We start from the raw sequence: 16,310 nt of genomic DNA, 5'->3' as shown, positions 1-16,310 counted from the left end.
CCACGTTATTCTCTGCTGCCCTCCCTCTGCTCTGTGAATAAAGGCTTCTCATCAGTTTTTGCAAATTGCTCATTGCTGGCCTGATAAGATGTTGTTTTAGCGAGTTAGCGTGTTCTCAGATGGGTACGGTCACAGTTTCCATTTGGGAATCATCACTCCCAGCTGTGCGAGGGTGTTATGGGAACAAGAAATTGTCAGCTGGGAATCTGGGATGCCAAAGGGTGGTCAAGGACTTCAGGCTCATTGTCAGCTGGTGCTGAGCTGATGGAGAGGCAGCAGGATGCACAACCACTGAGTCACTGGTGGACAGACAACTCGGCGGAATGTTGGGTTACCAGTATGGCAAAGTTATTTGTTTATGTGGGGAAAAAAAGCCTGATGAAATCCACAGCTGTTTATTCTTCAGTACTTACTAATATAGTTCATGTAGAAGCTGTGCTTCATGTGTCTGGCAACCCCTGTTTTGGATCCAGAACAGCAGCTGTTGACCAAGCTGTGGGAAAGATTAGATGATGAAGCCATGAAAAGATGGATTTAGTTGAGAGAGATCCAGGTGACGGAATATTTATATTGCCCAAAATCACAAATTTGTCTCAGAGGGCTTTACAATCTGTACGGCATACGACATCCTCTGTTCCAGGACCCTTTGCATCGGAACAGGAAAAATGGTATCAGGGATGTGACTAATAATAATAATAGTAGTAGCAGTGGGTGTCAGCAGGGCCATGACAGGAGGCACGACCACAGTCCAGATATAACCACGATCCATGGAAACCTGCGAGGCGAGAAAGCACAAAGACTCCAAGGAAGAAGAAAAGTTAGTAATGAGCGTTAATGGGACATGAATTCATACACAAGGAGGGAAAGAAGAGGAGAGAGGAGCTCAGAGTATCCTAGGAAGTCCCCCAGCAGTCTAGGCCTATAGCAGCATATATAAGGGCTGAACCAAGGCAAACCTGAACAAAACTATAGTAGGATAAAGACTCTACTATCAAAAAGTAAAGTCTTTATCTTACTCTTAAATGTGGTGAGTGTGTCTGCCCCCCAGACTGGAAGTGGAAGCTGGTTCCACAGAAGAGGAGCTTGATAACTGAAGGCTCTGGCTCCCATCCTACTTTTTAAGACTCTATGAACCAGAAGTAACTCTGCATTCTGGGAGCGCAGCTCTCTCTTGAGGTAATATGGTACAATAAGCTCTTTAAGATGTGATGGTGCCTGGCCGATTAGGGCTTTGTAGGTGAAGAGGAGGGAGGATTTTAAAATATATTCTTGATTTTACAGGGAGTCAGTGCAGAGAAGCTAATACAGGAGTAACATGATGTTTTATTTTGTGTTAGTACACAAGCTGCAGCATTCTGGATCAACTGGAGAGATTCCAGAGAAGTATTCGAGCAGCCTGATAATAAGGAATTTGCAGTAATCTAGTCTAGAAGTAACAAATGCATGAACTCATTTTTCTGCATCGCTTTGAGACAGGAGGAGCCTGATTTTTTGCAATGTTACTGCTGCAAACACAGGGCTTGTGTGCTGGGTGTGGTGTTTTTCTGTGCTGGACAATGAGGGAGTGTCCAGGAGCACTTTGCCCCTGTCATGTGCTCTCATCTCTGGAGCTTTGTCTCCAGCCACTTCCCTCAAACTCTCCCAGGGGCTGACGGAAGTCCACACCCTGCCCCTCTCTCTCTCCCATTGCCTTGGATTCCCCTTTCTTGAGTGCTCCCCGCCTCGCCGTGTCCATAGCTCACCTCCACAACACATCTGAACAGACTATAAACAAGAGTGGGGTGGTTGGGGGGGGGGGAGGAAGGTTTATTGTGTGTCATGCAATTATCAATACGTGCAAAAATACGTTTCCAGGGTCTTGAGGAAGAAACTCTTTTTTTTCTGTTCCCAAAGTTTTATTTGGATTGTGCACTGTGCTTACATTTAAACAATGGCAATTGCCATCGCTATTATTTAACGAGTGCAAAACTAAACCGTGGCACTGTGTCATTGTGACCATTATTACTGACATTATTACTGCAGTTTTGGGGGTTCAAACTGGGGTCACAAAGAAGTGATAACAATGCAGGAAGTTGAGCTTTGTCAGAATGTCACATGATGTATTAGTCGTTGGAGTATAATTTGAGTGCTCTTTGTTTTGGCTTATCAGCCCTGCAGCAGTAACCTCACATGTACTGGAGGGGAGGGGGTGGAGGTGTATATGTGTGTGTGTGTGTGTGTGTGTGTGTGTGTGTTTGCAGGGCCCGAGCAGCTCGGGGGCCCCAGCTACGGGATGTTTTAAAGGAGCACTGAGGCAGTAAATAGCTAGAGAGGTTGGAAGTTCACTCACATGAACTGCTGATGCGGTGGCAAACCACTGTCAGGGTTTCTATGGGAGATGGCTCACCAGACATGGAAGGCATGTCGAGCTTTTGTGAATTTTCTTTTTTTCCCCCCATTTAACCTAAACACCATGTAAATTCCCCAGCTGCTCTTTTTCTAAGCGGATTTACTGTGTGCAGTAATTCAGAGATTTGACTGAGGTGTGTGCAGAATTCTGCGAGGAGGAGAAACAGGTGGTGAATTTATCATAGAGGATCAGCAATATGGCTGTTTCTATATTGTCTACCGTGCAGCTCCTCGTCCGTTAGAGCAGAAAATGGGCAACAGCTATGGTCTGTGGTGCTGCAGATAAAATCAAAGTGGAGGTACAGGAAACCAACTTTAGCTCCAAGCTGAAGGCGCACGTCTTAAGTGACGTGTAAAGGAGATTTGGTTTTATTGTGTCCTCGCACACATGCGGTCAGGATAAAGCGAGCGACTGTGTGGCACCTCAGCTCAGCCGAGTCTGCCACACCGCTCCCTTTAATGGCAATTTATTGCTTCCTGAATCCTGAAAATGGGAGGCCGAGGACAACAGAATTCCAAACGCTGTTTTCTACCTCCTTCCCCGTCCAAAAACGCCCTCTGGGCCCCGAACACTCCTTAAATCTCTCCGCCTTTTAGGCCTCTCGCTCTCTCAGGCGCGCCGTTTGTTTCGGAGCTTTCAGAGATCTGATTCATGGATACTTGGAAGTGACTTATGTCTGAGAAAAGTTTGCCATGCCACAAACCTTTGGACCCAACTACTATGGTGTGGGTTAAACTGTATTGATGTGTTAGGGTGGAGAGGGTTGGAGTGCTGATGAATTAATGATCCAGCTGCACAATGTTTGTGGAGCATGAAATGCCCAAAGAATGACTTCAAAGTGAATATATACAAGAAAAGGCTTCCAGAAGAACTTAAATACATGAGTGTTTTCTCACAGTATATTTTAATAACACAGACAAACACAAAAATAATCCACAATACAATGCTTTTTTTTTTTTTTTTATACAGACTTTTTTTTCATGCTGTGGTTTCTAGAATTTCTTATAAACATATTTACATTCGCATTGTTATTAACATAAATTTACATAGAAATAAACAGCAAAAATGGCAGTGTACACATTTAAGACCACTTCAGCATATTACGGTAATTTGGTATGAACACCTCCCCTTGTTGATATAGTGCACATTAGATATGAATCTTTCTTCTTTTTTAACACTGAATGCATATTTTTGTGTTTCTCTTGAGCTAGCTTTTTATATCTTATAACAACACTGGACTTAAGTTATAAATGACTGTTGTCGACAGTTTTATGAGCATTAGCGGTGATACACAGTTGAATATCTTGTGTGATAATATGTGACAACATCAGCAGAGAACGACTTGGAAGCAACAAAACTCAGAACCACTTTGGCAACACTGCTGCAATTCCACTCCAACATATTTTTAGATAATTCTTTTTTTTTTTTTTTTTTAAACCAAATGCAGTCTAATTAGCTCAGTTTTGCAGAAATATTGCATGGCTACTAAAATGTACTGTAATACAGAAGCAAAATCTCAGAGTTGGCTAGCATGTGAAAGTGCTCTCAGCACTATAGCTTGAGCTGTGAAACCTGCTCTAGTAGCCGTAGCTTTGTGTCGCTACTGCACGTGCTCACATCGTCTGTACATATATTAACTTCTCAATTGCTCCGCTATGCTACATATAGTTGCTTTTTTATTTGGTTTCCAGTGCTTGCAGCATCACACTTTCCAGATCATTCCCTTTCCGTTATCAGTGCAAATATATATTTTTTTCCATTTTGTGAGGACTTTTTTTTTTTTTTATAATCTCTTTAATTAATAATAGTAACACTGAGGATGACCCCCCCCCCCCCCCCAGTACACGGGTAGCCAGCAAAAAATAACTTTCCCATGACCCGACTTTCACTGAACAAATAGGTGCCTTAATTGTATCCTCACTGGGATACCGAGGCAGTACGCTTTCTATAGAACTTTTAATACATTTTCCTGAGTGTATTTTCAAAGCAATGACTCTCAATAGGCCTGAATTAATGGCTTGACTTAATTTATCCCGAATGGAAAGCTTTTCAATAGATTTTCTCTGAACCTGCATAATAGCATCACTGTGTGTAAAAACATGTCCAATGCCAAATGCTTATAATCTTCATTAGAAGCACGTCCCTCGTGTCACAACTCCACCAGGTTCTTTCTGACCCGGTGAATGCATATTGCACTGAAATGGTGTTTGGGGGGGGGGGGGAGTCCATTTCACTCCTCAGACCTTTGGGAAGTCGTTGGTGGCTCCATGGCCGCATCGGCCAACAGTTGGGACACCATGGCTTCTTCCAAAACTATGGAACAGAGCTGAGTTTGGCCCGGCTTTCGGTACGGCCTCGACTCTTGAGTGCTAGTAGACAAGCTGCCGCCGAGTTTTTAAACTCAGTCGACAGGCAGTTCGCAGGGTATCTGCTGGGCTGCTTTGGCGATGGTGTAAGCCTGCTGGAAGTCCTTGTAGCGGGGAGCGCAGCCCAACCAGGCCTCCCCAAAGTGGACCCGACCCGTGAAGAGGAAGCTGCCGGGCCCCGGTTTGACACCACACTGCAGCAGAGTCCTGACCTCCCCCCGCCTGGTCAGGCGACCGTTGCCGGTAAACAGGGCGTACTTCTGCCGAAACACCCGGGTGGCGCTGACTTTGATCACCGCTGCTCTCAGGTTATCGTCTTCCGCCACTGATCGGATGTTACCTCGCACAACTGTGGAAAAACAGGACATTCGGGTTAATATCTTTTCTTGTTAACTTACAAAGTGTTACGCTGTATTTTTGTCATGTTGTGCGTTTTGTAGGCCTATTGTAGCTAGTTGGGAGATTCTTTGTTGACCACCAACTGATGTTTAAACGCCTTACGAAGGCCCACGCCTGCTCACTAATCCCTCTGACTTTTGTTGCCAGCTGAACTTCTCCTCAGTGCCATTACAGCTCAATCAGAGGCCTGCAGATTAGTCCACTGCTCCTTGTATCGGGGGGTGATGTCAGGATTAGTCCACTACAGTGCGTCCAGTAGGGGTTCGTGTGTGTGTGTGTTGGGGGTTGCAGAGAGCTGCTGTTTCACCTTTAACCTTTGCACTTTTGAGAGGAGAGAATTTGGAGGCACTGGGGTGCTCTGCCTTTGAACCCATTCGACACATTTGTAGATCCCGACAAGAAATCATTATGTTCTGAGGCTTTGCTCGGGTCTGGTTTAATTTGTTGATCTGGGCTGAATTAGAGGGGTGGATTTCTGTCTGACAATGATATTTCATTCATGTTTTTTTTTATATTTGCAACTTGTCGTATCAGGTAACTTACCAAAGTCACTGGTGCAAACAGCCATCAGAATCTCAGTGTTGTTGCAGGGTCTGCAGGCCTCTGGAGAGACAACAAGGGGAGGAAAGAGGGAGAGTCAGTTGGTGACCTCACACAGCACTCCATACTGCTAGAAAACACATATATGCTAATGCACATATATACTGAGACTCAAAGACCGTATTTCCAGATCTCATGCACAGGAATGCGAGATGTGAACCCAGACCTAAAACGCTGTGCAAAGACGAGCAACAAAAGGAGAGAACAAGCACTACGTTCTAACAGACAGCTGCTACTTTTACAGTTGGCAGAAGAAGGACCAGTGGAGCTTTAAGGTGCGAGGCTCTTCCACCCCAGACGATTTAAAGGCCAGATGAAAGTTCCCCCCTTAAAGCCTTTCAGGGTGTCTACAGTCACACCTCATCAAAGCCAGCTAGACAGGGGCCAAGGAGAAGGAGTGGGGGTGGACTTCAAAGATTTTTTTTTTTTTGTTTTAAAAGGAGCACATTCACTCTCCTTTCTTTCTGCCAAGGCTTGACAACTTTTCTTAAAAACTGGGGGGAAAAAAAATTGCGGTGCACCTTACTCAAAGTCGTAACAGGATTTAGAAATGGCCACACAAAAAAAAAAATCAAAGCAAAGCTCTGTCTGTCTGCATAGACTAAACTGTGGCTAGAAAGAAAGAAAAAAAAGTCCTGGCATTTTTTAAAGTTCTCCTTGTGGTTCTTTGGAGGCCCCTTGCCCACCCCTCACATTCTCCTCCTTAGTGAAAACCACTTGATAAATGAGATTCCTTCCTCGCTAGTCCACAGCAAACCCCCTTCCAAGCCTAATAAGTGTGTGTGTGTGTGTGTGTGTGTGTGTGTGTGTGTGTGGGAGGCAGAGAGATGTAGAGCGGGGGAGTAGACTCCTACAGACAAGTCTCCCTACAGCGAGGCAGCTCAACAAAGGAGAGGAGCATCTCAGCTGGGCAGAGGCCTCCCTGTCTCCTAGGCGACGGCAGTAATCCCAGAATACTCATGCGGCACCCATTCAAAGGGCTCTGGACTCTGGAGAAAGCCCCACATACTGTGCTTTTGTCCCCCCCCCCCCCCCCCTCTCCTCCTCCCCACTCGGCGGCTCCCCTTCTCCTACTCCAAACCAGCACGCCTCTGGGGGAAGTTTGGCCACTTCCTCTCTCTGCACTCTGCACGGGCTGTGGAAAGCCCAACCAGCCCACAGAGACCTGTGATGAATTATGAATCATCTACAGGGAGGATTGTATGGAGTGTAATATCATCACTTGTGGGTTAAAACCTTGCATCCCCCAAATTTTTCAGGAAGGAAGGAAAATAACTTTAACCGCAGTTCTGTGGTTTTTCTTAAGAGTTTCGTTTCTGATGCTGAGAATTAAGTTTCACCCCAAAACTTCTTCTGTACTTCCTCTGTCCCCTAATTCATTAGATAGGAATGACAAATCAAAGCCAAAACATTTAATAGTGGCTCCTCATTTGACCTCGAGTAGCCACACTCAAACCAACATGGCTGACTGTTGCCTCACTGCTCACCTTCACTGCTGATGGGGTTGGAGTCCACCGACAGGCGAGCGGTCCAGTCCCCTCTCAGCTCGTACCGAAAGGAGGCGATCCTCCTGCTGATGTCCTGGTGAGGTGTAGCTTGCAGGAAGAGAGCCACCCGTTCCCCGGGCAGGCGGCTGAAGCAGCGAACCCTCGGTGGGGGAGAGGACTCCAGGCGGTCCCCTACCAGGAGCTCCAGGACCCCATCTCGCTCCAGGTACAGCTGGGCTCCGTGGAACTGCTCAGAAGGCTTGACGCAGGCCGTGATGAGGCCCGAGCTGCTGCCGCCAGGCCCCACCGCCACAGAGGGCAGGCGGGGCGAGAGGGTGAGGCGCAGGGCCCCTTTGGGATAGAGCCAGTCCAGTGTGCCCTCAGAGCAGTGGAGGGAGATCTGCTCCACGCTGCCCTGCTGCTGGGACAAACCACTGTGAGAAGGGGAAAAAGGAGGAAAACAAGGTTACATAAAGGTTTAGATACTATTTTTACAGGTAATAACTTTAGCATCATCAGTGGACACTTTCCTGCAGAACTAACTGCAGGATGGACTCAGCTGGTTTAAATGTGAGCCATGCAAACAGGCAACTTATACCAAACTTTTCATTTAAAAAGAAATGAAGTAGAACTTTTGCAAATCAAGAGGCAGGCTACTACTCAAGAGAAGGCCCCACTTGCTGTCAGCCTGTGGTAACAGGGGCCAGGTCATGGCATCTTAAGGGCCAAACTTCTGTAAAAACTCAAAGTCCTCTGCAAGTATTTTAACAATGTATCCTCAATTCAACAACATGCATGCATCACATGTTTTGTTATTTTATCTCCAAGTCTCAGAATGAATCCTTCAGTCTCCGGTCTGTCTGGACCCCCCATGCCTCCTGCAGACAGCCCGGAGGCGCAGTCGCAGCAGCAGAGCATTAGAAACATTTTCACTGCGCCCGAATGGCTATTCAAATACTTGCCTGCCTCTCCAGCTGCACTGGTCTTCAGAATAGCTCGAAAAAGACGCGTCAAAAATGGCGAAAAGTAAAATCCAATTTGCGTTAATCCAAACCCCGAAACAAGGCATTTTCAACAGCGGATGATGCGAAGTCAAAAAAAAAAAGAAGAAGAAAGAGAAGATGTTAGAAAAAGATAGTTCCAAAGCTGAAAGATCTGCGAGTAAAATCCCTCTATAAAACAAATGTGAGTCTGTGTCTGATCACCTCCATAGTTTAGGATCCTCTTACCCTGATGCGTGAGATAAGAGAACACCGCTAAACCTTCTACTCTCTGCTCGGGACTCTCCGGGCTGCTGAACGTCAGGGGGACGCGGGGCTCTGAAGTTATTCCCCCTCGGAAAAACTTCACGGGCCAATCAGAGTCCGAGTAGTGAAACTTTAAACCACTCACACGGGGGGGAGGGGGAGGGACGTCTGACCTGCGGAATAAGTAACAGCATTTTAGGGTGAAACCAAGTTTCAATTCACTATTGTGTTCGGCACGTCTGCATAGAAAATACGAATTAACCAACATGCTGAGTGAATTAACAGACACTTTGAGTTAGTTTTATCAGTTTATCAGTTTCATTATGACATTTGACGATTTTATTCGTCATTTTTGTTGATTTTAATTAAAAGGGCTCTATGAATATTATCAATGTTATATGGTTATTTAGATTATTATCATTATTACTTAAATACCAGCTCCAGATATGTTTAAAAAAATGAAACAACTCTGCGTTGAATAATAATTTGTGCCTGATATATATTTTTTTAATTGTTTAATTAACTAATTCATTATTTAACAGAAACAAAAGTTTAACTGCTGGACACAATTTTTTTTTTTTATTCAAGAATTGCACATGTTCAATTTCACAAATTGTTAGTAAGAAACCGCAAAATGCAGACATTTAAAGTTTGCTGGACACAAGATGTCTGCTACTTTACTGTTCAATCGATTGTCAGTGTATGTGCACTAGAGACTCTGAGTTCACATCCCATTTGTGTTACACAAGTTGCATATTGGACCCCGATTGGCATACAAACTATAGTAGTGATGTCAAAAAGTCTCACACACACACAGATTAAACTAAAGTTTAAGGTGAGCACAGAGAAACTTTCCGCTCCTCGGCAGATTCGTGTCATTTCATCTCTCTCATTCCTGTGAAGCTCACACATCAAAGTGAAACAACAATGAGCCAAACACATGTGTAAGTGGACTTGGAATACACCACAAAATGCTTTGTGATGCTTAGAGATCTGGGTGTTCATGTCAAGTCATGGTCATTTGACTTCGATAAACATAAAGAAAATCCTTGTAATCCTTGTTTCAATTATAATGAATCGCTTACTTTCCCAACATCCCAAATTCACTGAACTTATAATAAAGCACTTTATGGTTTTGATCAGTAGCGTTCTTGATGTGCTTCATTCTGCAACATTTTCTAACAACACTGGCCATTTCAAAGACTTCTGAAATGTTTGAGAATAATTACCCTCGTGAGACTTCATCAAATGAAAGAGAGCAGACAGAAAGCCCCGGTCACAGCTCAACGACGCTAACCTCATTTTCAGACGCACCATATATGATGGTGATGGTGATGAAGATTTTGCCTCCTCTGGTTGTCGTGCCCTCTTGCATTTTACCCCGCTGGGCTTTTCTTTCATGTTGTGGTATTTATAACCAAATCAAATATTCTTTTGTGTTAACACCGCCATCCATCTCCCCGAGCCAGTGACTTTCCGTCTACGTGTGTGTGTGTGTGTGTGTGTTATTGCATGTGTGTGTGTGCGTGATGAAAGTCTAGGCCCCTCCGATGGAGTTATGACAAGGCCTCAGACCGACACAATGGCACATGTGCAGAAATCCAGCTGCTTTATTGTCTGCAGCAGGACGGAGCTTTGTTTTCTGCGGGGCATTTCAAAGCAGCAGAGTTTAAAGGGTGGAGGGGGGGGGGGGGGGGGGGGGTGAGCGAGTCAAAGAAAAATGGGTATATTAGTGCCTGAACTTAGTTATGGACGTCACAAATGTCTTAGCATCCACGTGTGCACAGTGTATTCAGACACGGACAGTCAGATCTTCACACTTTGTCAAACACATCAGTGTGCACGCATTCATACGCGTGTCCATTAAAACAATAGCACACGCACGCTTTGTGACCGTGGTATGACCTGAACGACAGTCTTATCCAGCCAGGATTATATTCAACGCTTTCATGTGGCGTGTGTGAATAATGCTCTTATATGCACATGAGGATCTTACAGTTCAAACATACTCTATCTCAAGGCCATCTGAGTGTGAGTGAACCATCAGACCTGGTTGGTTCCATTCTGCCTCCAGAACAATGCCATCTTTCACTCCAATGAATCCCTTTCTGCTTGTCTTCATACTTTAACCACTGAACCAGATTCCCGAGTTTTGGCTCTCTGTGTCCACTGTATTCTCACCGGCCCGCAAATGAGAGCGTCTTCAAACAGTGGTGCTGTACGCATACGAGAGTTTGCATGCACCTGTTAGTGCTGTCTATTTACCTGGTTAACGGTATTCCTCTCATCTGTGTCTGCCTGCAAGCACGGGGAGGATTTGGTGACAGTGTGGTGTCACTGGCATTTACGGGACCACGACATTGTGTGTAACTTTTGTCTCGCTGTCTCAGAAGCTCTTTAATAATGTGCTTATTTTTAGTGTCAAGAGGATTCATATGTTTCATTCAGTGTTGCGTGTATAGGTTGCATAAGAAACCTCAAGGAATCTGCAGACAGATGTTTTACAAATACTTCTTGCAAACTAGAAGAAATTATTTTAATAATTAGAATTTTTACTGTATTTCCTCCTTTTGAATTTCACACTTTTGTCTCCATAACACAACAAATGTTCAACATGGCTGACATCTAGAAACCAAACCCTCCAGCAGGATCAAAGCCTCACACAGTATTGGTCTATTGTCATAAAGAGAGACAACACATCCTTTATATGACATGTACTGCACCAGAAAGGAGGCTGATAGGGTCTATTATTCGGATAGCGTTGTGCAGCAGCAGTATGCTGTTCGTGCCCCAGCTGAAACACCGATACCACGACCTGATCTGAGTTGAGAAGTTGAGATGTCCCCGTTCCCAGACTTTTCAGCAGCTTCCCATGGCACCTCGGTGCTAATCCGGTTGAACTGACATCGCTGCTGTTTGTTTTCCTGCACAGAGTCGTATATCTGCTGGTAATGAGATCTAAGACCATGTCAGGATACTCTGACAATCAGCCTACGTTCAGAGAGGCAGAACATGTGCCCTTCCCGCCACAGGATTGTGCTGTGTCTTGTGTTTTGCCTGGCTAGTTTGAGGTTTGTCATGAGAAACAATGTTTATGTAGCTGTGGAATCAGAGTTACAGTTGTTATTTTAATTATTGTTGGGTTAAATACAGAAAACCTGAATATCCTGAATGCCAGAGTCACATATTTTAACATACACTTGCTGGATGAGTGTATTAGTGAGGTTAAATAGTGCCATATTTAGTTATAGGATAGAGGCTGTTTCATCAATGGAGTTCTGTGTTGTGATGAGTCAGTGAGAACGGTGGAGTTGGCGTTTTCCCACCTCTCGATGCAGGTGAGGGACTCCTGGTCCAGAGTTGAATGGCGGTCAGAGGCTGTGAGAGCAACCGATGCGAGGAGGAGAAATACTCGTGCTGATATTTACCCTCCGAGCCCCCATGAGAGCCGCATGTGAAAACTGACACCTGCTCTCTCATTGCACTTTCTCAGGATCCTGAATGTGTATGTGTTTGTTTGTATGACAGTAAATTTCTCCTTGTGCCTCTCATCTCGGTTTGTGGGACTGTGTTTGACTGTGAGTGTGTGTGTGTGTGTGTGTGTGTTTGTGTAAAGCCCAGTGGGAAACTGAATACAAGAGGGCCCTATACCAGATAAACAGTGTCAGAGAGGGTTGATGGCAAACGCAGCTGGAAACATGCAGAGACACCCTGAGAATGCTCTCTAATGCTTTTCTAAACATGTAATAGATCACTTAGCTTCACCGTCTCAATTCCACTAATATGACCCTTGTGTGTGATATTCAGATGAATTATCCCAAGATTCAATCAGATTGAAACAAATCACAAGATATTCTTTTTGGTACCAGCATGTATCACGTCTCAGTTTATTCATTTTCCATTGTCTCCATCTATCTCTCACACATCTCTCTCCCCTTTCTGTCTCTCTCCGACACACATATTCTTGTTGTAGTTTATTGTACTTGTTTAATCTCATTCATCATTGTCATCTGTGTTTGTGTCTCTGTGAGACAAAATCGTCTTTTAAAAGTGCTTTGAAGATGCTCGTTTTATTTATAGCACGACACACATTAGCAATCCACTTTTTGCATTCAGCAGCTCTGAATATAACCTAATTATAGTGTCTTGGGTCAGAGGTCACAGCTGGGTGCCCTATAGGGACTTTTCATTAGCAAACTGGCGGGAAGAGAATGCAGGTGTCTATTGGACCTCTCCATCTATTGTGCCCAAATTAATGAAGTTCTAACACTCTGCAATTTTGGTTTTAGGGCTTTTCATCTGTTTTTTTAATCCTATGTACTTTTTGACACTTCAAACTTAGTATGTTTGCATTATGCAATGTGTTGAATAGATATTTTGACATTTAACAAAGCAGAATTACCAATCTAAATGGTGTTGTCTGCATAGGTACATCCACTCAAGTACTGTACTTAAGTATACAATCCACTTTTAATATTTAATGCTGACAACCACAGCTATTAGTTACTTTGCCAATGGTCCATTAATGTCATACATCATAGAAAACTCAAAGGGGCCAGTTTTCTGCACGATCATTTTTATAATAGTGTTTTTTGCTTTTAATATTTTAAGTTAATTTAGCTGTTATTACTTCTGTACTTTTACCTAAATAAGATTTTGAATGCAAGACTTGTATTTGTGCAGTAATTCATTGCTTTACATCGCCTTCTTTGTTTGCATGCCCCGAAATGAAATCAAAAACTGGTCTGATTCAACCCTGAAATTGTTTAGCAATGCAGTTTGAAGTGCTGAATAAGACGGCAGAGAGCTCAAGATGTCAGTGCCCCTCTCTACCATATCTCTGCCAGCTAACTTGTCCAGGTACACCTGCATACATTTTATTTCCCATCAAGCTTTTCTTGCTCTCCTTTGTTCATCTTTGTCAAACTTTCAGCATTTCCTTCTTTCTTTTACATTTAGATTTTCAAAAAGTAATGGTAGGGTCACGAAATTCATCATTTCACTGTTTAAGAACCTCACAGCTTTTCTGAATAGTTTTCCTCTCAGAGTGCTGATCACCCGTGCCTCATAATTATTGGATCCTTATCTTGACAAAGAGGTGAGATCCAGTCTGTTAGCTGTTAGTGTAGGCAGATACTGATAGTGTCATTGAACTGACTTCACAGGGACAGCGTCAATACTGCAGCCAACCTTGATGTCCTTTGCGTTGATTCTCACATTCCTCAGTGTTCAAAAGCACACAAGGGAATAGTTTAGCTAGAGGGTAAACAGGCCGGACTCTTTTTAAGTGGTTCTTCACACAGAGTTTCCAGTGCTAACTCAAGAGGATTTGACAGTCAGTGCTTTATTACGAGCAGCAGGCTGGGAGGAAAAAAAGGCAAATGAAAACACGCAGAATGCACTGGAAGTTTCCTGCGGTACGTGAGGTTTGAGGGTAAATTTAGACTACAAAAGCATCCGCACTCAGCACCGCAGCTTTTGATTGAGGCAAGCATGTGTCTCTCCTGTATTCCCTCATTAGAGCATGGACGTGTGTGGGTGAGCTTGCCGTGATTGCCTGCCATTTACTTGCAAAGTCAGCTCTGTGAATGGTATGGCCTGTCTTGTTTTTGGAGGGAAACCCTCTTTAGTCGCCAGCCTTTGGAGGACATCTCCAGGCCCTTTCACTTCACATTTATGACTCTCATTAGCCGCAATTAACAGAGCGTCTCCCAGTACCACTATTTAAAGTCCAGATGAGAGTATTGTTGTCAGCAGCCCAGTGATGCCTCAGGCCTAGTGAGTTTGATGGGCAGTGTTGGTGGAGCCCAACTGGGGGGGGGGGGGGGTCAGACAGAGGGTTGCCGCTGTCTGTCTTGTTTTTGCGTTCCCACCCCCACACCACTTCTAATTGGCTGAATCAGTTTGGAGGGAAACTTAACCAGGATCCCTCCAAAATTGACAATAGGTATAGTGTTTTACATATGTCCACAGGAAAGACAGATGTTGCCGCTTTTGACCACATCCACATTTGAATGCCCTTATTTGGATACAATGGGAGAGAATACAAAGGGGATATATTTTGGCGGTCAAGACAGATGCATCATTTTGGTGGGCCAAGACACATTGCGATAGACTTTTTCATACTTTTGATGCTGTGGAGCATAAAGCTTTTGATTCAAAGGGCTGTTTTTTATTTGACTGCTGACTCAATGTCCACATCTGCCAGGCGTCAACGTCAGTCACACAGAAAACAGGGTGCAGGTTTCCTGTCAAAAATGGTGATTTAAAGTCATTCTGATCCTGAAAACGGGTTACACTGCAACATCTAACCAGCTGCTGGTGCCAGCTTCGTATCAAATATTAAGGACAAATATGAGAGTGTTACCCCGTTAAACATGTCACATGACATATGTGACTAACTCAGTATTGAAAAATCTGATTAATCCTCTTAATTCTGTGGTCACAAATGTTGGCATTACAGCACAAAAAATATCACATGGACAAATGTATGTAACATGTATCAAAATTGCTACATTACTCATTAAAAACATATTATTAACTCTCGCTTGTTTCAGTTGAAAACCCTAACATTTTAGAAGACACACATCAGAAACTCACACTTATAAAGTGCTCTACATGGTCAGTTTTTTTTTTCTTTAGCTGCCTGACTGCACTCAATCTCCTCCTCCTCCTCCTCCTCCTCCTCCTCCTCCTCCTCCTCCTCTTCACTCCATCCTGCTCTGTGAATTAAGTTTGGCCAGGCTAGGTCATCCTTGGCTGTGCAGAATATAATTAGCCTGCCTACACACATAGGCGCACATACACAGACACACATACAGACTTTAAACTTTAAACCCCCCCTATTCAATGGCCTTCTGGGACAATAGACGCATGCCAATACTATGACCCCCTCGGCTAGCTCCCCATGCACAATAAACTCCCTGTTCATCCTCAAGCCCTCCGCCTCCCTCAGCAGAATAATGAGACTGATAAGATTACGTTTTTACCTATCACATTTCACATCATACCATAGAAATAATACTTAGTTTAACAGTCGCTTAATCTCAGCTGTTCCTGTGGAGGTTTGAAATCTGGCTGGTGGTCAGAATCACCCTTGACGTCGCCTCAACGTGTTAAGTTTCACGTGATAAAGTTATAATGTGTTATGGTTTTAAAGCTTGATACTGTGACGTTTGCAACCAAAGATGGAGCTGAGATTTACCATCAGAAACCACTGAAAATAACGATGTGAGGCCAAAGCTTTAAACTTTTATGTGTACCCTTCAAAACTACTGCAATAATTCTTGTTTGCCAATATTACAAAAGTGCTTAAAAGTAATTAAGGATAAAGGATAAGAAATGATTGAGTGATCATTCTTCCAAGCCTTAGCAGTAATCCAACAACCATCACATTTCAGCCTCCAGATGACATTTAAAATCTCTGAATAGGGGCCATAATTGCCCACCAAATCTGAATCCAGAATGTCATTTATCTCCCACCATCTTTCGTCGTCTCCATTCAGACTCCTTGGTGACCCGCAGCTCGTCCCTGAGCCCCTATTGATCTTCTTTTTTTTTAAATGCCATCACACACGAGCTGCCCTCCCCTTTGCTCTCTCTGCACCTGCACTTCAGCGTCCTCCAGCTCATCAATGAAACCTGTCTTTTAAAAACGTATACATCTGTTGCAAATGAGGTAGCCATTGTTGGGAGGGAAACCCTTGAGGGGACCGCCGAAATTTGGTGTCTCTCCGGCGCCATCATTGAGTAAACCCCAACCCCCAACTTACATGCACACACACACACACACACACACACACACACACACACACACACACAC

General features: G+C 44.0%; 1 protein-coding gene across 1 annotated transcript; it reads right to left on the bottom strand.

The window, feature by feature from the left end:
- Positions 1–3,157: 3,157 nt before the first annotated feature.
- On the bottom strand, positions 3,158–8,524 carry metrn (meteorin, glial cell differentiation regulator). Its single transcript, XM_031843340.1, has 4 exons — positions 8,204–8,524; positions 7,242–7,675; positions 5,698–5,757; positions 3,158–5,104 (listed from the first exon to the last, which is right to left on the bottom strand). Exons 1-4 carry the CDS (start codon positions 8,308–8,310, stop codon positions 4,791–4,793), a joined length of 915 nt encoding a protein of 304 aa, XP_031699200.1. The 5' UTR covers positions 8,311–8,524; the 3' UTR covers positions 3,158–4,790.
- Between the last annotated feature and the right edge of the window lie 7,786 nt (positions 8,525–16,310).

This window comes from Anarrhichthys ocellatus, unplaced genomic scaffold (genome assembly GCF_004355925.1).
Source record: "Anarrhichthys ocellatus isolate YVR2014 unplaced genomic scaffold, GSC_Weel_1.0 scaffold4, whole genome shotgun sequence".
Classification (NCBI taxonomy): domain Eukaryota; kingdom Metazoa; phylum Chordata; class Actinopteri; order Perciformes; family Anarhichadidae; genus Anarrhichthys; species Anarrhichthys ocellatus.
The sequence above is the reverse complement of the archived record's forward strand: the minus strand, read 5'-3'. Positions and strand labels throughout refer to the sequence as shown.

Coding starts and splice junctions, on each gene's coding strand:
- metrn (XM_031843340.1), bottom strand. CDS start 8,310: ATGCCTTGTTTCGGGGTTTGGATTAACGCAAATTGGATTTTACTTTTC. Junction 5,758..7,241: donor CAACCCCATCAGCAGTGAAG/GTGAGCAGTGAG, acceptor TTGTCTCTCCAG/AGGCCTGCAGACCCTGCAAC. Junction 5,105..5,697: donor TGTTTGCACCAGTGACTTTG/GTAAGTTACCTG, acceptor GTTTTTCCACAG/TTGTGCGAGGTAACATCCGA.